At 44.8% G+C, this 22,200-nt stretch overlaps 1 protein-coding gene across 1 annotated transcript; it reads right to left on the reverse strand.

Annotated features, from left to right (window-relative positions):
- Positions 1–11,022: 11,022 nt before the first annotated feature.
- Positions 11,023–19,819, reverse strand: LOC101638061 (plasma membrane ascorbate-dependent reductase CYBRD1). Its single transcript, XM_004703894.2, has 3 exons — positions 19,532–19,819; positions 12,375–12,529; positions 11,023–11,748 (listed from the first exon to the last, which is right to left on the reverse strand). The coding sequence occupies exons 1-3, from the start codon at positions 19,817–19,819 to the stop codon at positions 11,445–11,447; spliced, it is 747 nt and encodes a 248-aa protein (XP_004703951.1). The 3' UTR covers positions 11,023–11,444.
- Positions 19,820–22,200: the final 2,381 nt, after the last annotated feature.

Consider the following 22,200-nt stretch of genomic DNA (forward strand, 5'->3'; position numbering starts at 1 on the left):
ACCGCAAGGTCAGCTGTTTGAACCCTCCGCGGCGCTTGGCTGGAGGATTTCTCGGCTCGGACGCACTGCTCCTCTGCCCTACCGGGTCCCTACGAATCCGAAAGGCAGTGGCTCTGAAACACGATAAACCCTTGCGCAAGTCTTGGGACTAGGATTGAACGATTAAAGTGTAGGATGTGTGAAGCATGTGGTAATAAAAACATTAAAAATAAACTGGGGGGGTGTTTCTCTTTAAATTTTAATTTAAATGTAGTTGTTGGGAAATAGACAAGTTTGATCAAGCATAAGAAAGACAGACAAAGCCCTCTACGTATCAGAGGTCCATCTCCTTTCTCCCAGCACAGGGAGGTTTCCACACCCCTGGATTTGCAGTGTATTGTTCCCATTGTTTTGCAGGGAGGGTAGACCTGCTCGATTGGGTTTTCCTGTCTGGGAAAATCTTGGGGTAGCAGACCCTCGGGCCTTCCATGTGCTGCGGAGTGGGGTTAGACTACCCACCTTGGCCGTTCACACACAAGCCGCTTGCAACATCCAGGGGTCTGTAACACCAGCACAAGATCACCCCCAATGTTTAACCAAACCAAAGCCATGGCGACAGAGTCGATTCCGACCATGGTGGACTTACAAAACAGAGTAGAACTGCCCCAGAGGGTTTTCAAAATTGTAAATCTTTATGGACACATCTTGGGGTAGCTGATGGATTTGAACGCCTAACCTTTGTTTAGCTACCACCGAGCCGCCAGGGCTCCCTCAACATTTAAAGAGGACAAGGAAACTTGGCTTAAAGGGTCTCTTTGTCCCAGAGAAATGTGCCTTGTGAATTAAAATGTCCCCCAGAACATCTAGATTTGATCTTCATTCTGAATCCCCACTATAAATACCACGGTGATTCTCTTTATACACACAGAGACAATATTTTGATTTTAAAGAATAATGGGACTTGATTTAAGCTTTTTTTTAACATATACTAACAATACCTTTTTGCATGGAATATGACAATTCACAAAGTACTTTCTCATACATTATCTCCTATCAGCCTTGTGGAGTAATTAGCACAAAATATTTGTATTCCTCTAAAACTGTTGTTGGTGTGGATTTCTGACCTCTGTGCTTGGGTGGACCTCCGTAACCACTGGATAACACCCCCTCAAGGTTCAGAGGGCCTGGATTTCTGTTTTCCCTTAAATAGTGGTGGGCTGTTCGGCACATGTCCGTGAGAACTCACTGGGGCCACAGGGGGAAGGACTGAAGCACCGGCTGGACAGGCAAGGATGCGGCCCGGAACCAACCCTCCATTGACCCCAGACTCCAGGCAGCACACTGCTGCTTCGTCTGCCTCTCTCTCCTAAGCCGTCAGTGGACCCAGAGTTGTCACTTTGCTTGAGGTAAGAGGCAGAGATGTCCGTGAGAAGAAACTCCCTCCCTGGGAGACAAAACGATGAGATTTTAAATATCGATTTTCTTTTTTTTAAAACCAAAATAAATAACCCTACAGGAAACTTGAAAAATGGAAAGGGAACCCTTACTTTTAATCCAATTCATCTATTTTCTCATCTGTACATTTTTAATGAAGTTATAATCATTCAAACATGTCATTCTAATATACAGTGTATCATCATTTTTCTTACAGCTACATTGTGTTTATAAATGAGATCTTTTGTGGGAAACTCACACTGAGGGAAATAGGACTAGGACTATATTCCCTAATTTATAACACAGGGAATCTGGAAAGCTAGTATTCCACGGTGGGAAAGCCTCCACTTTGATAAGTTAGAGATAAAGTCCAAATCCCCTTGCAGAAAGTCTGTGGGGAGGTGAGGAGCAAATCGGAGTGCAGTGTAGTAACAATGAAATATGCAAATTTCCTCTAGTTCTTAAATGCTTCCTACACCCCACTACCATGATCCCAATTCTACCTTACATATCGGGCTGGACCGGAGGATGTACACTGGCACAGACAGGAACTGGAAATACAGTGAACCCAGGACAGATGAACCCCCCCAGGACCAGTGGAGAGAGTGGCGATATCGGGAGGGTGGAGGGAAGGAGAGGGAGAAAGGGGGAACAGAGGACAAGGTCTACATGTGGCCTCCTCCCTGGGGGACAGACAGCAGAGAAGTGGGTGAGGGAGACATTGGATGGTGTAAGATATGATAAAATAATAATAATTTATAAATTATCAAGGGTTCAGGGGGAAGAGGGAGTGGGGAGGGAGGGAGAAAAATGAGCTGACACCAAGGGCTCAAGTGGAAAGCGGGTGTTGTGAGAATAAAATAAAATAAAAGAGATAAAGTCCAAGCACATTATACTGCTTTAAATATCATTCCCACAGATTCTCCCCTAACAGTGATGATGCCTTAAAGTGAGCACGTGGTTGATTCTGTCTCCCTATAGATTCTATAGAAGCATAGATTCTTGATATCCTCCTCCCACCTCGGCACCCATCCTCCCTCATTCCTTCCCCCAATGCAGGTCTTAAGTTTCCTCACCTGTGAGCTCAGGGACTTTACTGTGGATATCACCGGCTTTGTGACGTATGCTTAGGGCTACCTACAAATAGCCTAAGAATCTCTCTCTCTCTCTCTCTCTCTCTCTCTCTCTCTCTCTGCGTGGACCTGGCTGCTGAGATCATGGCTGACCCAGAGGTGAGCACGCTACCTTGAAATGTATCTGACTCCTTTATTTTATCTTCTCTCCTACCTATCCCTCTGATTCTCTATGATTTTATTATAATCTTTATATATTATCGCCGTAATGAACCCAGTGGTTGTTAGAGGCTGGTTTACTCTAACAATCTTTCAACAACCAGAAAAAAGATGTTCTTCGCTCTCTTTGGGCGCTGCAGAAATGAAAGCTCGGAGAGATGGGCATGATGATGACAGGTTAGAAAGTGATGCCGTCAAGGCCCATAGGGTGCCTGTAATTTATAAGGGGCAACAGATTGTCATTCTACCCCATGTCATTGAGATGCGGAGATGTTTCCAGGAGCAGCTGCAACATCTGACTTTCACACAAAGCACCTCAACATGGAGTGACTTCAAACGATGACTACGTTCATTTTGCACTTGAAGCTGTAATTTGGGCAGGGTTGGGTAAGAAGTTTGTCTTTGTTCCCTTGGCATCAGGGGGCACCTTGAGACTGGGGATTTGGGATCATCTGAAAACTGCTCACTCCTATGGCCAGCGATAGAATCATCATTAATTAGCTGGGACCTCAGCTGGGATCGGCGCGGAATACTTCCACATGACCCTTTCAGGTGAGTGGCGGTTAGGTTGTGAGAGCGAGCTGGCCAGCCTATAGCGAGTCTCTGAAGTCACATGGTATTATTACCACCGCATTCCATTCCTCAGAAGCATATGTGTTTCCCAGGTGCTTGTTACTAATAGACCTTTGCATTTTATTGAGAAGCACCTTGAAAACTGTCGTGGCATAAGGGAAAACAACAAAATAACTATCTAAACCCCTTGCCAGGGAGTGGATACCATAGGACAGAGTAGGGCTGTGCCTCAGGGTTTGCAAGGCTGCAATCCTTTACAGCAGCAGACTGCCTCATCTGTCTTGTGGAGCAGTGGGTGGGTTTGAACCTCTGACCTTTCTGTTAGCAGCTGAGTGCCTGACCCACTGCATCCCCCCTGAATTTGAACTCCTTTTCTGCATTCCGAACCCCTCCCCTTGCTTTGATCAAAATTATTCTCTAAAATCTTCCATCTACACATGCAAGAACGGTAGCCAGGCCCCATTCTGTTGTCTTTTCCCACCAGAACAAGCCAGTTCTGGTCTGATGGCAAAGGAGGTGATTGTTCATGGGGGCAACCAACCAAGCATCCCGTTTCCTCCTCCTCCTGACTCTCCTTCTGTGTGACGAGAAACCAACTGTTGTACATTGGCTGGCTGCTTGGCAGCTTTTAGGACCCCAAGGCTTCCGCAATAAATTAGGAGCCAGAACAGAAGCACTATAATCACTAGGCCGAGAAACTGGGTGTCCCATGAAACCATGGTTGAAATCTCCCAAACCAAGAAAGCAAAGACCATGGAGGTGCTTGCTTACACCCAAGCAGCGCCAGCCACTCCACCCCTTCTTTTTAGAGTCCTTTTGCTTTTACTGAACATGGCACAGAAAATGCAGGGAATTTCTCTAAGTCTCTCTCCACCACATCCCCTCAGCACCGTTCCTCCATCCACTGACATCGTGTGTGACGACTGCACGTGCGTTATCAACTGAAGTCCATGGTCTGCGCTCTCTTGGCAGCCCCTGTGGCAGAGCGGTTACACAGCGGGCTGTGACCCGCAAGGTCCAAAGTATGAAACTACCAGTCGCTCAGTGGGAGAACGACGGGCTTTGACTCCAGGGAACAGCCACCGTCTCTGAGACACAGCGGCCGTTCTACCTGCCCTGCAGGCTCGCATGGACTCGATGCACTGAGCAGGAGCAGTAAAGCTCGCGGTTTGCATTAGCATTCGCTCTTCATGCTGTCCGGTCCTATGGGTTTTGACAAACATATGATGTCATGTATTCACCACTACTGTATCTTAACAGCATCATCTCACTGCCCTGAATGTGCCCTGGGCTCCCATGTATGCATGCCCCCTTCTTACCCCCGGATCTTTTCACTGTCTTTATAGTTTCGTCTTTTCCAGACTATCTTATAGTTGGGATCATACAGTATGTTCAGACTGACATCTATATCGTGTTGCAGCTTGATTGCTCATTTATTTTTATTGCTGATTAGTACTCCATTGTAAGGAGTTTACCCACTTATTATGGAAGGACATCTCAGTTGCTTCCAATATTTGGCAATTAGGAATAAAGCTCCCATAAGCACGTGTGTGCAGGTTTCTGTGTTGATGTACATTTTCCATTTATTCTCCCTCCTACGAGGGAGAAAATGAGGCTTTCCACTCCTTGCAAAGATTTAATGTCTCAGAACCCACAGGGGCCATTCCACCCTGTCCTACAGGGTCACTATGAGTCAGCATTGACGCCGTGGCAGTGAGCTTCAATTTGGGTTTGTTTTTTTAATACCTAGGAGGGCAGTTGTTAGATCATCTGGTAAGTTTATGTTAGCTTTGTAAGGAACTTCCAACTGACTTCCTAAGGAGCTGGGCCATTACACAACGAAGGATGTAAAGCTGCTGCTCTGCCGCCCAGCAGTGCTTTGGAGGTTAGCCATTCTAATCGGTGCCCCCACTCCCTCCCCCCCCAAACCCACTGCCATCTGGTTGGTTTCAGCTCAGAGAGACTGTGTAGGATGTCTGAGACTGGACGTCGCTCTCCCATTGAGGGGCTGTGGATTTGAACGTCTGACTTTGTAAGTGGCAGCCCAATGCCTACACCACTGCATCCCCAGGGAGTTGTCTCTCCTTGTTGCTTTCGTTGTTCATCTCCCAAAGGCACCTAGTGCTGAGGAGCTTTTTGTTTCTTTCTCCACACTTCTATGCATATAATTCAGTGTCATTGATTCTACTCATGTTGTACAACCATTCTTGACATCCTTTTCCAAATTATTCCACCACCATTAACATAAACTCAATGCCCCCTAAGCAACAACTCTTCCTCCTTCACCCATGGGAACCATTGATCAACTTGGTTTCTTTTTTTTTCCCCCAATAGGTTTCTTGATATAGTATTCACATGTCCTACACTTTCATGGTTAGATTACTTTTAAAACGAGTTGTATACACATCATCACAATCAGTTCTATTTCTCCCTCCCGCTTGCATCTGGCACAAAGGATCTTTTTATTTATTAATTTGCCATCTGTATATCTTCTTTGGTGAGGTGTCTGTTCAGATCTTGTGTCCCTTTTTTGGTGGGGTTATTTTCCTGTTGTTTTAAGAGTGGTTTCCATATCTGGAATATTAAGACCCAATCCAAACCACTCCCAGGAGTCCATTCCAGCTCCTAAGGACCTTATATACAGCCTCTGAAGGCTGTGACCTTTTATCTTTCTCGAGGAGCAGCTGGTGGGTTTGAACCACTGACCTTGCGAGTAGCAATGCAATGCTTACCTGACAGTGCAACCAGGGTTCTTCTGAAATAAAATTATAGCCCAAACCAATGTCATCGAGTCAATTCTAACTTATACAGTACCCCTGAAATGAATAATCTGAGTCTGTGACAAAACACAGCGTGATTTATCAAAATTCCGTTTACATACAATATTACAGGCCTATGGTGGTATTGTCAGGTAAGCATTAGTCTGCTAACCACAAGGCTAGTGGTTCAAATCCACCAGCTGCTCCAAGGGAGAAAGCTGAGGCTGTAAATCTCTATGGGAGATGTCTGCTCCTGTAAAGATTTACAGCCTCAGAAACCCTGTATATTACTTTTAATATGAGTTGGGATTGACTCCACGACAGTGGGTTTGGTTCTGGCTTAGTGCATAACAAGGCAGAGGGTTAGTTTCATAACAGCGACATGACATCAAATATCATTAACATTTCCCAGGAGACAGGGTAGATTAAAAAGGACTAAAACTGTTGTATTAAGAGTAGTCTGAGGATTGCTGCTACTTAAATGCTAAGGACCTTTTTAATTTGGAAAACCACCACCACACCAAATAATTCCCTCATCATGAAGTTTGTTCTTTATCCAAGACAAGTTACTAAAAACACCAGAGTTGAATAATAACCGGAATTCCTCTTCTATGACGATTTCCCAACAGACCAGCATCTGCTTTAGTTGCCTACGCGAATGGGTCCGAGCTACACACGGCAGTGGGACTCCGAGTCGGATGTCATGTGGCAGGTAGTAGCATGAGCGTTTTAAAGCATGTCTCTCATACTTTTAGCAAGATAGAAGGTATGATGCTCAGAGCATGCTTTATCGAGAAATCTGATAGGATTTTCAAGAAATTGACATTAAAAAAAAATTACCGCCATGGAATTCATGAGCACAGCCACAACACTCATGTCGTGGTGGTTAGTTGCCTCTGAGTCAGCATAAGACCCAAAGCAAACTCACGGCCATGGAGTTAACCCGGACTCATAGGACCCTCCAGGGCAGAGGAGAAGTGGCCCTGCTGTGCGTTTCCGAGGCTGTAACTCTTCATGGGGGCAGAAAGCCTCCTCTTTCTCCCGTAGAATGGCTGGTGGGTTCCAAGTGCTGACTTAGCAGTTCCCAGCCCACCGTGTGAGCCTCCACATCACCAGAGTGAGCCCCGTGCACAAGAGAAGGGAACAATGCCCGGTCCTGCACCTTCCTCACAATGGTGATGCTGAGCCCTCTGTTGCAGTCACTGAACCGATCCCTCTCCTTGAGGGTCTTCCTCATCAAGCATGATGTCCTTCTTAAGCGTCTGTGAGACAAATTCTTGGCCTCCTTTTAAGAAGCATTCTAGCTGCCTATACTTTTTAGCCTGGACAAACGGAAAAATCACCACACACGAAGAGCTTCCAACTGACTTTTATTACTATATAAAAACAAGTCAGGGAAAAAAATAGATGCATGTTTCCTACAAGAGTTACAACATTCAGGTTATTTAATATTGTTTCATAAATGTGCTGAGATAAAAAAGACACGTTTAAAGATAGAAATCTTAAGGAAAAGCCTGAAAAGGACATGTTTTTAGGGGGGGGAATTGCTTTTTACAATCACATCCAGAAAAATGAAATCTGTAGGCGTCCACTTAGCCAACGAGGTGACAGACTCGGACACCAAACCTAACAAAACATCGCTGCAAGAAAGGGGACAAGTGGAGCAGGCCTACATGAGTGGGAAGACACCCCGTGCCCATGGGTTGAAGACAATATTGCTACTACGACAATCCTCCCCAACGCAGCCCCTCTCAACAGTGCCACAACTATTTTTGCAGAAATGGAAAAGCCGATCTTCAAATTTAGGTGGAATTGCTCAGAGCCCGGAATTACGAAAGGGAAAAAAATCTTTTCTTTCACGCTTAAGGTTTGCAAGTACCTCGTTGGAAATAATGAAGAGATATGGAGTCTGTGCCTCCCTATGTGTAGCTCTAAAATGGAGCAGTTAGGGCTTTCGGTTGACTCCTTATGAAAAAAAAAATTTTAAACCCAGGCCAAGATAGCATTCCATTATATTTGCAATAAGCCCAGCATAACGATGCACTGCTTCCTTTGCACGCTCAGACCTGGCTGCTGATGGGCCGGCAGTAAGTACTGCACTGGAATGTCCAGCTCAGCAGCAGGGCCGAATGACCCATGCGAGGAAGTGCTCTTTTATTTTGTCCTTCAGAAACCAAAAAGCTGAACCACTTGTCAGTCTTCCTAAAAAGTGTGATGGCCTTCTTTGTCACTTGGTGGGGGTCTGAGACGCTGTTTCCAAACAGCACTGGCTTTCAGGAAACCACACAGCCCAGAGAAGCAAAGTGCTCTGAGGGAGGGTTCAGGCGACAAAGGGCCCAGGAAGCGGGACATTTTCTATGACATTAATTCACAGAGGATAATCACTTGAGTTTCTCAATAAACCGGTCGAGGAAAAAAAAAGTGGGAGTGGGGGGGCTTTCGTGTTGATTTAGATGAGTGTTAAAATAAAGCTTTCTTTTTCTGAAATTAGATTATGGGGTTAGCCGAGCCAGGCCCTCTCTGCAGATGATGCAAGCTATGATTATTTGGGGAGATTTCAATCACTATTTTGGCAATTGATACCGCAGGCTTTCTTGCCTTCTATTCTTCTTGAGGGCCTCTTTATAAGATATTTTGGAGGGAGATGCTTTAGGTAGGAAATATCAGCTTTTGAAAGATAAAGGTGCAATTATCATTAGACTCAAAACCCATTAAAATGAAAGTCTCAGAAAAGGTTTTCTAGATATATTTTACAATGCATTGTTTTCATGCGGGCTGAGAAAGCAAAGAAGCTCCTATAATATCTGTAAGATTACCCTCACCTTGGCCCACAGGAGAGAGAAAATGGGCTGGGGGGGTCAAATACTTGGCAATGGAGTTGTTTTCGTGCCAAGTTCACAATGAAGAACTTTTTACGGATAACCACTTTCTTGGCTTCTGGGAAACAGACTGGCACCCTTCTTCATCCTCAAGGTTTAATTACTGTCTCCTGGACAAAAAGCCTCAATTTTTAATTTTGGGGGTCGGGCATCTGTATGTAATGAAATATCAGTGTATCCAAATATATGTGTGTGATGACGCAGTTACTCCTTCCACGTAGCACCGAGATTTTCGTTTGCAGCATGCTCTTACCAGCAGCTGTGAATTTGCTTCTGACTAATGACGACCCCATGTGTGTCAGAGTAGAACACCACAGCGGCTTTCAAGGGCTGCTGCTATTTCTGAAGTCGATTGCCAGGCCTTGCTTCTAAGCACCTCTGGGTGAAAAAAACACACAAACTAACCTTTAAGTTAGCAGCTGAGCACATTAACCATCTGTACCACCCAGGGGCTTCTACTTTGTAGCACATGCTAATCTATTGAATTTAATTGGGCCCACTGCGTGCCAGGCCCTGGGTGGGCACCGAGGGTCCTTCTGACACTGGTTAACAATTTTAGAAACAGAAGTCATTAAATAAGAAGAAAACAGTGTCGTGGTGAGGGGGTGAGGACTGGTTGCTGATGACGAGTTACTTACTGGGGAGGCTAATAACCATACCAACCTCAGAGATTTTTCAGGTTCTCCACTCACTACTGAGAACCCACGCTCCAAAAGTCCCCTGAGATTCCACCCCGATCAAGAAAGACCCTAGCCCAGGAAGGCAGGCCAGCAGGGAGGTTCTCTGGGGCATTGGCCTTGGGAAAGGGAGCCTGAAGGTAAAGACGCACCTCTCAAAGTTGTCACTCTACTGCCACTGAGGTCCATTCACAGGTGAGCCTAAGTAGGTGTAACTTATATAGATACGTAACATCAACAACAGGGAAGGAAGCCCGGCACAGTGAAGTGGTTAGGACCGGTTATGCCATTCATAAGCTGGGAAACTGGGAAAAGCTGCTGCCCTTTCCAAATGTCAAGTCCCCCATCAACACTGAAGTGGAGACAATAGTAGTGCCCACCTCACAGAGCTTTCTCTGGGGATGAACTGAGTTAATATTGGAAACGTGGTTTAAATAGAATAGATGCAAGTGTTATATGTAAGTTTTTTTAAAGAATAAAAATGGAAATCTATAGAAAAGTGCTCTCTGACGTCTGTAAAGCTGTTTGGTTAGGCATTCAAAATTATTCTCACATCAGGCTGCTAACCATTAAGGACAGCAGTTTGAACTCACCAGCTGCTCTAAGGGAGAAAGATGAAGCTTTCTAGGCCTGTAGAGCAGCGGTTCTCAACCTGTGGGTCTTGACCCCTTTGGGGGTCGAACGACCCTTTCACAGGGGTTGCCTGATTCATAACAATAGCAAAATGACACTTATGAAGTAGCAACCAAAATAATTTTATGTTGGGAGGGGGTCACCGCCACACGAGGAAGTGTATGAAAGGGTCGCGGCATCGGGAAGGTTAAGAACCACTGCTGTAGAGATTTACAGCCCGGGAAATCGACAGGGGCAGTGCTACCCTAGCTTGTGGGGTTGCCATGAGGTGGAACTGACTGGAGGGCAGTGAGTTTGGGAGGCAGGTTTGGATTCTGGGTCATCAAGTACGTGCATCTATCTCGAGGGAGCTTTGGGAGCTGGCGTTAGAGGATGGGTTTATGAACTGCCCCAGAGTAGGCTTATCTAAAGCCTGGTCTTATCTCCGAGTTCAGAGCAGCTGGACTGGGGAGAGAGCACGGACCTGGAGAAGGGGGAGCTGTAGTTGGAGTTATTTCCCTGATTTTGAGAATGCTCGCTGCGAGCGTCCTAGTGTAAACCTTGTCCAGACAAGATCTGACTCTAATTTTGGATTACGGTGTGTTCTTTCCAGTCCCACTGGAGGCACTGGGTTTTGAGTCTGAGTTCTGGACTCACCGGCCTCTCAGGACACGACCAAATGCTCACAGCTTATTACGTTGCCGGCTTACCAGGTGAGCCAACTGAGACCCACACACCGAGCACCTAGTCGGCGGAAGGCAATGTGCTAAAGGCTTTGTTCCGCAACAAGCAACGCCTAACATAACCACCACTTGGATCTGATCAATTTAGATTATTTCCATTGATCATGTCCTTTCCAACTCAGGTAAATTCAGAGGTCCAGGTCCACACATAGTCTTTCAAGAAATCCAACTTTAGGATTTAAAATAAATCCTGACACCGTGTAAGCTGAGTCATCATGTGATTACTTAGGAGACGCTGTGGTGAAGCGTTCAGCTGGTAATCAAAAGGTCAGGGGTCCATATCTACCAGCTGTTCAGCAGGAAGCAGCTGTGCCAGTCTGCTTCCCTAACGATTCCGTCTAGGGGCCAGTGCTAGTCTTCCTCTGGGACTGCTAAGAATGGCAATCGACTCGATGGCAGTGGGTTTGGTTTGGTTGGGTTGGGTTGGGTTGGGTTGGGTTGGGTTGGGTGGGGGGTAAGGCTAGTTGGTGAAAGCAGAGTTATAGCTGCCAGCATTTCACATCGTGGACCTCTGCCCAGCATCTTCAAGGGTGAAGTTTCTTTTCCTTGCTGCAACTTCACTGTTTAACTCTAAATCCGATTTGTCCCCATGGTTGTCCGAGTTCACTGCCAGGGCGCCGACCACCCCCTCTGCGGAACCTCCGTTGGGCTGAAGAAGGACTGAATTTGGTTCTTTGGGGCGCTTCCATTGTGGTCTGGTGACGATCCAAAAAATGAGGGCTCCGAATACCAGGATGAGCAAGCCCAGAGTATTTGTGAAAATACCTTCTGGTAGGAATGAACTGTATCCTGTGCTTGTCCTAAGAAAAACGAGAGTATGTGTTCAATGACAAATAGGGTGATGGAGCAACATTCAAAACAGTGCTAAAAAAAAACCCCAAAACAGTGTTGAATCTAAATGTTCAAACTGTACACTGCAATGTAAAATCCCTGATACTAATGAGAATTTTAAGCTATGCTTCAGTCCAATCAACGATATGCTATGGGATTATTTTAAAAAATCGTAATCATAATAATTCGTTCCTGTAAGAAAGTTTCAAAAAGTTTGAGGGAATATTGAATTAGAAGTTCCACCAACTTTTAGGAGTCGCCTCACATAATATTTTAATATAGTATCAGGAAAACCTGTATCACTGAAGAATCGAAAAATGAATGAAAACATATACTTCCAATTACAATTAAGATTAAAAACATGCCTATCAAGTAGACTGAAAGGGAATGATTTTAATACTTGTTTTCAAAGAGAGGTAGGATTTATTAGATTTTCACGTTTTCAATAAACATGTATTACAGAATAACAAAAAGTTCTTAAATTGATGTTTATATTTATGATTTTAATATATTTAAAATTTTATTTGTATTGCAAAGAAAAAGTCCCTAACAGATGATAGCATAAGTATGACAATAGGAAAAGCGTGTAACTTACAGGGCAAAAAACAGCTTTTCTGTGACTCCCGTAAGTGCTGTTGCAATCACTGTCCCAAATATGAGCAGCCCAGAGTACACATGGATGGGCAAAAGAAACGCTCGCAGCGAAAGTGGGGCAAACGGAAGCAGGAACACAAGAAAACCAAGAAGAAGCTAAACACAGAAAAAGGGCAAAAGGTTACCATTTAGTTATAAACTCTAACTTAATTTCAAAATTATTCTTGTAAAAGCACTCTGCACAAAATGAGAAGACCTTTCAAGAACCTAGGGTATAACACAAATAATAAGTTTCCCTCACCCTTAGTTCCAGTATACAAAGATAACACATTACTGTCTCTTGTATCCTTCTAGAAAATTTTTATCTGATATAAGCACAGCCCAAACCCAAACCAAACCTTTTTTTTTTTTTTTTGGTAGTAAGGAGTCTTTACTAGGATAGAAGCAAGTCTGGGACAAATAGGATTGGCCACCATTATAATGTGCAGAAGTCCCAGGGATCTTGAGTGATCTGTTAGCAAGGTTGCTGTGCACGAGAGGTAGAGGGACGCGGCTATCCTGGCCTCTTTCCAGACGTCTCTCACAGTCAATCAAATAGTTTACTCCATCAATGACCAGTTGCACTAGCCAGTCGATCCAAGTTAGAGATGTCAAAGATGCTGCCTGTGGCAGCTGTGCCCACTCCTCCAGTACCCCGCGTTTGGAGTCTTAGGGTCTCCAGGATCTTTGGGAAGCGCCAGACCTAACCCATTGCTGTTGAGTTGATTCTGGACTCATGGTGACCTTATAGGACAGAAGAGAGATGATAGTGGCCCTTTTGTACAAAAGAAGGAGACAATGCCCGGCCCTCACATGTCCTCACAATCGTAATTCCATTTGAGCCCACTGTGGTAGCCACGGTGCCAATCCATCTCGACGAGGTCTTTCTCCTTTTTTTGCTGACTCTCTACCCAGCATGATGTTCTTTTCCAGGGACTGGGCTCTCCTGAGAACATGCTTGTGTCTAAGGAGAATTCTGGGTACTTCTTCCAAGGCAGATTTGTTCGTTCTGATGGCCATCCACAGGACTTCCAATTTTCTTCACCAACAACATACTTCAAATACTTCAGTAAATCTATCTACCTACAATAAATGGGATCTTACTCTACATATCCTTCTGCATCTTGCTGTTTTCTCTTAATATATTTTGCATCAGTTCTTCCCTGTCCTATAGAGTAACTACGATGAGTTGGAATCAACTCAGTGGGAGTGAGTGAGGGAGTGAATGAATGAATCTTTACAGAAGCAGTTCAGTGGCCTTTCTTCGGCACAGTGCTGGATGGATTTGAGCCAATGATCTTTGGGTTGGGAGCTTGACCACAAACTACTTGCCTCTCTTCTTCCATTTTCCTTATTTAATGTCAAGAGTCCAAATGCATATGAAGCAATTGAAAATAGGATTTGGGTCAAGTGCACCTTACTCTCGAGGATCATGCCCTTGTCCTTCAACACCTCCAAGACATCTTTGCAGCAGATTGTCAGTTTGTTGGTAACAGTAATGAAATTGAAACAGAGAGAAATAGAAAATACACGATAGAACCTTTGCACATTTTATTTTGTGCTTAATGCCACAAATGTTTGAAAATGCAAGAAAGGGTTCAGAATGGTCCTAATTCTCTTTCCAGGAGTGAGTATGTGTGCATGAAGAGGACTGTTTGCTAATGTATATGTTGTACTTTCTACATCAAAGTGTGACTGCAGTAAGTTACTATCAGGAATTCAGCACAATGATATTTCTGTGAATAAGTCACACCTTTCTTCAGACTTATCCAGAGAAATACACAATTCCCACATTCCTGCTTTCTCTGCTTCTTCATCCCTAAGTTTCTTACTTCATTTCCTTCAGGATTTATCATGTGTGTTTCCTGTAATCCTGTGAGGCTCAAACATCTGAGCAGGTAGAACATCAGATATATGCTTACAGGTCCTCAGCTAGTCAGCTTCCCTAAATCTTACTTTCACTCTTAATTTTTTTCCTACCATAAGAAAATTGACTTTAAAAGGAAAGTAGAAGTTATTGAGGGATGCTTATTTTGGTTAGAGATGCTCCCAATGAGCTTCCGTAAACACTTTCCAGTGAATCTCTCTGTATTCGTCCATTCCTAGGACTGCTGTCCAGCCTCGAACCCATCTCCCACACTGGAGCCAGAATACTACCGTCAGAGTGAAAAATCCTATCATGTATGTCATTTGCTTTGCATCTTCTAGGGGCTTCCCACTGTCCCCAAATGAAAGCCTCAGTTCCTGAACACGCCCCCGCCCCCGCCCCCCCAGCCCCCTGTCTGTGAGGATGTGCACTGGCAAAGATGAAACATACAGGGACACCTATGTAGTACAGGGGCAGACCATTGGCATCAATGTCTTGTGCGGGTGCCAATTCCACGCCTGACAATATGCTTGGAGCAGGAGTGAGGAGACTTTTCCCTGTCAAGGGTCATTTGGATATTTATAACATCATTCAAAGTCCATCTAATATGATCCACTTAAAATTAGTCAGCTATTTTTGGTTACACATTTAATAAATTCACCCCTAATGTGAGGGCTGGAAGTGCTTCGACTTGGTGAGGCGGGGATGTCAGCTGGGGGTCATGATTTCTTGGGCCTGTGGGCCGGGTAATTCCTGCTCCTGGCTTAGAGGAACCTTTAAAGCAGCAGTTCTCAACCTGTGGGTAGCAACCCTTTTGGGGATCAAACGACCCTTCCACCGTTCACCCGATTCATAACAGTAGCAAAATGACATTGATGAAGTAGCAACGAAAATAATTTTCTGGTTGGGGGTCACCACAACATGAGGACCTGTATGAAAGGGTTGCGGCCTTAGGGAGGTTGAGAACCACTGTTTTCAATGCATGAGTACCAAGAGACAAGTATGTGATTGTCCCACGAAACAGTGGTTGTAACAGAAGACCATTAAAAATCATCCAAATAGAGACTACATCAATAAGGTTGTGGTATAGCCACACATTGGAATACAATAAAAAAAACAGAATTTTTAAGGAAAAGGAAACCAAATAGTTGAATCAGTAGAATGACCAAAAAAAAAAAAAAAAAGGCTCAATAGGATACAGCGTGAATATATCGTACAAGATCAATTTTTTTTGGAAAGAAAGCCTTCACAATACACAGACATGGTGGGGGGGTGATTACATCATCACGTAACCGTCAAACCCCAGAGAAGCACAGCTTCACCAAGCTGACCCTGGAGCCACGGCACCTTTCTTCTCTCCGTCTCTTTCTCATTCCGACGACTGGACACTGGCTTCATTGGAGGGCACACCCCGACTGTCCACACAGAGGCTAAGCGCGATCCTGCCCGTGCCGGCCTCGCTGAACTGGGTTCGCTTCTGGAGCTGGGCCGGGAGCGCACACGGGCAGGCAACCATCCTTCCCGACAAAGGTGCGCGGCACTTCCAGCAGGGAGGACCCCCGGGGGTGCTGTGAGTGGGCAGCAGGGTGGTCTGCAGCCGGTGTGTCTCAAGTGGCCACTTCCTGGCCTCCACCCGCAAGCGGCAGCCCCTAGCCCTGCCCGGAGAAAGCTGCATCTTCCCTCAGCGCGGACCGGCGTCCCTTCTTTACTTCTAACCTCCAAATCGGACAGAAAGAATCTCTGTCGACGCGTTTCTTTTGTTTGGGGTTTTTTCACTCATGTATGTTTGCAACTGGGAAGACGGCGGCAGGCATTTTTGTCAACATCATGGAGGAACAGCTCAGCTCCCATCCGGACGGGAGAAGGGACCCTAGGGCTGGTTTCTCCCCGTGAGGAAGGAGAGAACTCCTTGGTTCTGCCCTCGGGGGCCTGGGGGACCTGTTCTGTCGCTTACAGGGAGAAGCAACATACATAACTTTAAAGAGCTCTTGTACCACAAAAGAATAAACCTGAAATGTAGTCACATTTCCTCGAAGAGAATTGGAAATACACAGAATCACACACACACACACACACACACACACACACACACATTCTCTCTCTCTCTCTCTTGGCTAAAGTAGAAAACTACTGCTACAGTAGTTCCAGTTGATCCAGGCACAGGTGTATGTCAAACAAAAGGTGTTTAATCAGGTCTCTGCCATCGGTGCCCTCATTTTTAAAATGGTCCAATTAAAACCGCGGCTTCCAAGGGGAATCTGCTGGCTAGTTCCAGTCACCGCAGAAGGCTCCGTGCAGACGGTGATGGAGATCCATATATATATATATAAATTCCAAAGGTCTAATCGATATTTTTTTTCAAAGGACACAGGACAATCGGGAAGGGGGCGCTTAGTATCAAAACTCTAAGAAAATGGAAGCCCACATTGGAGAGGAAAGGAGCCGTGTGGCCCAGGAGGCTACGCGGTGAGCTGCTACCCCTCACCGGGCACTCCTTGGGAGAAAGAGGAGGCTGTCTGTCCATAAAGTTACAGTCTTGGGAACCAAAGGCACATTTCCACTCTGTCCGATAGTGTTGCTAGCTGGGAGTGAGTTTTCACTGGTTACTGGTGAGGGAAAGATTCACCCAGGGATTGCTTTGTATCACAACGATGCACCTACTCATTCTTCAAGAGTGTGGAGGGCTGTTCTGCAAAAAATGCTATTGGGAAACTTTATCCCATCTATCCTGATCTTGCCCCCTCAGTTTTTGTTTCCAAAAACTCAGAGATGATCCCCAGAGGTTGCCAAAACTGCAGTTTAGGTACAGATAAGAGGTAAGAGTTCACAACCCACAGAATCCAGGAACAGGAATGGAAGTAGCGATACCAGAAGGGCAGGGGAAAGGTGGGAAGAGGAGGGGAGGATGAGGGAACAGATGGCAATGATTGACACATAGCTACACCCTCCTCCCCTCCAGGGGGATGAACAGCAGAAATGGTGGAGGAAGGGAGACAGCAGTCTGTGTAAGATATGAAAATAACAATTTATAATTTATCAAGGGGTCATGAGGGGAGGTGGGGGAGAGGACTTGATACCAAGGGCTCAATAGAAAGTAAATGTCTAGAAAAGAATGATGGCAACATATGCACAAATATGCTTGATATAATCGATGTATGGATTGTTATAAGAGTTGTAAGAGGCCCCAATAAAATGATCTTTTAATTAAAAAAATAAAAATCTTCAGTTCAGAAATAGTGAAAATGGAAGTTTGCAGAATTCTGCAGGGAAAGGTTGGAGAGAAGGAAATATCACGTTCAGACTGGCACAAACCTTGGTGGAGGATATGTTGAGAAATAATTGCTTCACGTTGTGATATTTTTGTTTCGTGATGGCTGGCTTTTAGGGATGCTCCCACATGGGCTGAGGGGTCCTGGGGGAGGTGTGGAAGCAGTGGTTATAGGGAGGGTTCAGGGTGTGGATTGACCTTGGCCTGTGCTGTGGCCTAGGTAGGTGGCTGGTCGTCTCTGTGCATCTTCACCGTCAGTCAGCCACCTCATGAGGTGACAGTAAAAGATGAACCGAGTTAGGAAGGCTGTTTCACACAGTGCACAGGGTAAGGCAAGTGCTCAAGTACCAACGAAAACCTGGCGGCTTGAACTCATCCACAGGCCAGACGATATGCTCCCAAGAGCTCAGCGGCTTGATGGGGGGCTGGAATCAATGGGAATGGCTTTGGGTTTAGGTGGTAGTTTTTGTGTATTTAGGGAGGAATCTGCAGGTGATTAACACTTAAAGCTGTTGACCTTCAGGAAAGCATGGCCTTCAGGTGATCCTCCATGATGTGGGTGGACCTTAGGCATCAGAGGAAGTCCTTAAAAGGCTGAAAACTGAGAATCTGCATCACAGAGTAAGAGCTATCATGCTGAGTTTCCAGGTCCCGCCTGCCCTGTGAATTCTGAATTCAAGATTGCCAAAGGCTCCAGCCTGTTGCCTGGTGATGTATGGCTTTTGGACTTGTCAGGCCCCATCATCTCATTGCCCAGTTTCTAAAAATCAACCTCTCCGTCTCCATCTTTCCATCTTCCTGGTCCTGTTTCTCTGGAGAACCCTGACTAATACAATGGGTCATCGATTTGAAGATGTCTTACAATGGATTCACTCTAGTTTCTTGACCTTCTCTCACTGCCATCCAGTCAGTTCCAATGGAGAGCAGTCTTACAGGGCAGGGTCGAACTGCCTCCGTGGGTTTCCCAGACGGTCACTCTTTACGGGAGTAGAAAGCCCCCTCTTTCTCCTGCAGAGAGACTGGTGATTTCCAACTGCTAAGAAGGAGCTAGTCGACAGAAAATGATCTGTGTGCTCCACGACTCCTTCATTCTGCAACTAGAACCAGCTGATGCTCAGTCACCCTCCCTACCAACTGAACACGGCCACAGAGCGAGGTCCTGACAGAATGAGAGGCGAAGGTGGGCCAGAACTGAACTTCTTAAAAGGGCAGACTTACTGGACCTATTAAGAAAGAGGATTGCCTGGCATAACCACCCAGAGACTCTTTAAAACCTTTACCCAAAACTAACCCTTGCATTTTAACCAATGGATAGAAATGTTCATAAAAAGAAACAATAGGACCCGTGGGTGCTGTTGCTCCTTTAAAGAATAATCTCTGAGACCAAAAGGGTAACAATTACCCTAAAGCAAAGGCGTGAAAGGAAGGGGGTAGGGAAACTAGATTACTAGAAAAGAAACAACCAGAATGGAATGAATAAGAATACTGACACATTTGGGAAAACATAATCAATGTCACTGAATGATTTGTGTAGAAGCTGTTAAAACCAGAACCAAATCTGCTGTGTAAAATCACATGGAATGCTACACCTTGTCACAGCGCCTTTCAAACCCAACACAGAAATAGACATTCATCTCCTCACTCATAAAATGTAACCCAGAACATCGAATGGGCAGAAAATCGGGGAAAGAAACCCACAGCACTTGCTGCTGCCAGTTTATTCTGATACAAAACTTGCAGCCCAGGAAATGTCCATCTAGATGGGAGTTCCCTACAGATGCCAGTGAAAATGTCAGTCTCGACATAAGTTCATGGTCTGTGGGCTAGCTCTGTGCTTGCAGGGTTCCTTCGGGGAAAAATACTTCAAATGGAAACAAAGGTGGGAGGGCATGGGATGGCCCTAGGAACGTGAATGTTTTCAGAACACCTACAGTGTCTGAGTCGTCTGACTTCTTCTACCTTCTGAATATAGGGACTCACCCACCTGTAAGATGTAAAGTACGACAGCTGCCAATCCAATCCAGCTATGCAGACTGTACATATTGGGGATGTTCATGGCATTGTGGAAATCAAAGACGGCCACCAGGGCGATAATGGCCAGGATGGCAGCCACGGCGTTTAAGCCGGCGTGAATGGATTTCATCAGGAGCTTGCTGCATTTCCAGGTCCACGGCAGTCTGTACACGATGATGGCTAAGGAGAGGAGGAAGCGGACAGAAGGTGATTTAAAACAAAAATCAACGCAAGACAAACTGTTGGACAGGCTGGGCATGCCCTCACGTGAAACCCTTTCCTCCTGGCTTCTGCTTCCCTCCCCCTAGGTTGAGTCTACAGAGCTTCATAGTGGCATTACAATTTAAGGAATCATTGCGTTAATTTTCAGGCAGGAGTACATGTAAACTCACAGATACACAGAAATGTAAACTCAGCCTCTTTAAATATATCAGCACAAAATGTCTATCTTCCAACTGTGTGAAGCCATTCCGGCCCTTGACAGCTATTAGTAGGTTGAATAGTGTCTTCCCCAAAGTTCATGTCCGCCTGGAACCTCGGTATGTGATCTCAGAGACAAGGTCTTTGCAGATGTTTAAATGTGGTCATGCTAGATTAAGGTGGGTCCTTAGAAGAAGAAGAGAGGGCAAAGACACTCACATGGAAGAAGGTCGTGTGACAATAGAGGCAGAAACTGGAGTGATGGAGCTACAAGCCAAGGGATGCCACAGATAGCCAGTCATCCCCAGAAAGTAGGAAGCAGTAAAGACATATTTTCTCAGAAATTTCAGAGGAAGGATGACCCTACCCACACCTTGATTTCTAACTTCTAGTCTCCAGAACTGTCAGAAATAAATTTCTGTTGCTTCAAGTCACCGTGTTGTGATAATTTCTTTAATTAAATATTTTTACTGGGGGCTCTTACATCTCTTATCACAATCCGTACATTCATCCATTGTGTCAAGCACATTTTTGTGATAATTTCTTATAGCAGATCTAGAACACTAGTACAGCAGCCATGAAGGCAGTATTCCTTTTACCTAATCCAATCCCTGAACGTCTGCTATTTGCTAATTTTATTGCAGACTCCCTGGGTAGTAGAAATATGAATTCACTCATCTCCCCAGAGTCCTGGTTGGGTAACACCACTGTTGGGTAAGTGTTGGACTGCTAGCCAAAAGGTCAGTGGTTCAAACCCACCAGTCAAGGCATGGGAGAAGAATGAAGCTATCTGTTCCCATAAGGATTTACAGTGAATTGGCTTAATTGTTTGATTGTTTTGGTTTAGAGGCACTGTGAGGAAAGACCAAATGATATAGCACTGGACTAAGTTCAAGGTTAGCAGCTGGAACCCATCACGGGCTTACTTAGGAAAATAAGATGAGGCTTTCTGCTTCCAGAAAAATTTACAGCCTCATAAACCTAAAGGGGCAGTTCTACCTTGTCCTATAGGGTCCCTATGAGTCAGAATTAAGTTATTGTAAGTGGGTTTGATATTTAGGTATCTTAAAACTGTTTTTTTGTATGTTTTCTATTTTTGCCATGAACTTAAAAAAATCCCTTTATTGGGGGCTCTTACAAATCTTGTAACAATCCATCATTCAATTGTATTAAGCACACTTGTACATAGGTTGCCATCAGCATTTCCAAAACATTTTCTTTCTACCTGGGCCCTCATGGTATCACTACTCCCACTACTGTTTCTGAGGGGTTTATCTATCCTGAATTCCATGTGTCAAGAGCCCTTATCTGTACCAATGTGTGTACTCTGCTGGTCTAGCCAGATTCATAAGGTAGAACTGGGTCATGGTAGTGGTGGGGAGGAAGCATTCAGGAACTAGAGGAATGACGTATGTTTCATTTCGTCAGTGCTATACTGCACCCTGGCTGAATCGTCCCTTTCTTGTAACCCTTCTGTGGGGGGATGTCCAATGATCTACAGATGGACTTTGGGTTTCCACTCCAACCCCCCTCTTTCACATTGATATAATTGTTTGTTTGGGATCTTTTGATACCTGATACATGCTCCCATCGACACCTCATAATCACACAGGTCGTTGTGCTTCTTTCATGTGGGCTTATTTGTTTCCCTGCTAAATGGCTGCTTGTTTAACTTAAAGCCTTTAAGACCCTAGATGCTAGATCTTTTGATAGCCAGGCACCATCTGCTTTCTTCACCACATTTTCTTATGCACCCATTTTGTCTTCAGTGATTGTGTTGGGAAGGTGAATATCAAAGAGTGCCAGGTTATTAGAACAAAGTATTTTTGTGTTTAGGGAGGCCTTGAGTAGAGGCCCAAAGTCCATCTGCTCTCTTAGTACTTAATATATAAATATATGTATATTGGCTTCTATCCCTTTCATTATAAATTTATATATTTACATATCAGGTACCTTATAGCTGTTGATTGATTATATATCCTTGGAGACAAGGAGGCTTTGTACAATCATCTTTATATACAATGAATACTCTCAAACCATTTAGTGCAACATCTTAAGAGTAGACTTTGAAAAGCTGTAACTATTAAAAAGCTGTAACTTTTAAAAGGGAAGAACTCATGTCTTGAGACTGGCTCAGACTAAGGGTATATTTAAAAACGTTTAAAGATGGAAATAATTATAGAGTCACAGGCAATTTAAAGGAAAAAAAACCATAGAGAT

This window comes from Echinops telfairi, unplaced genomic scaffold (genome assembly GCF_000313985.2).
Source record: "Echinops telfairi isolate 266 unplaced genomic scaffold, ASM31398v2 ScPeMD7_4;HRSCAF=17, whole genome shotgun sequence".
Taxonomy (NCBI): domain Eukaryota; kingdom Metazoa; phylum Chordata; class Mammalia; order Afrosoricida; family Tenrecidae; genus Echinops; species Echinops telfairi.

Coding starts and splice junctions, on each gene's coding strand:
- LOC101638061 (XM_004703894.2), bottom strand. CDS start 19,819: ATGCCCAGCCTGTCCAACAGTTTGTCTTGCGTTGATTTTTGTTTTAAA. Junction 12,530..19,531: donor TCGTACTTTACATCTTACAG/GTGGGTGAGTCC, acceptor TTCTGTGTTTAG/CTTCTTCTTGGTTTTCTTGT. Junction 11,749..12,374: donor GAAAAGCTGTTTTTTGCCCT/GTAAGTTACACG, acceptor CGTTTTTCTTAG/GACAAGCACAGGATACAGTT.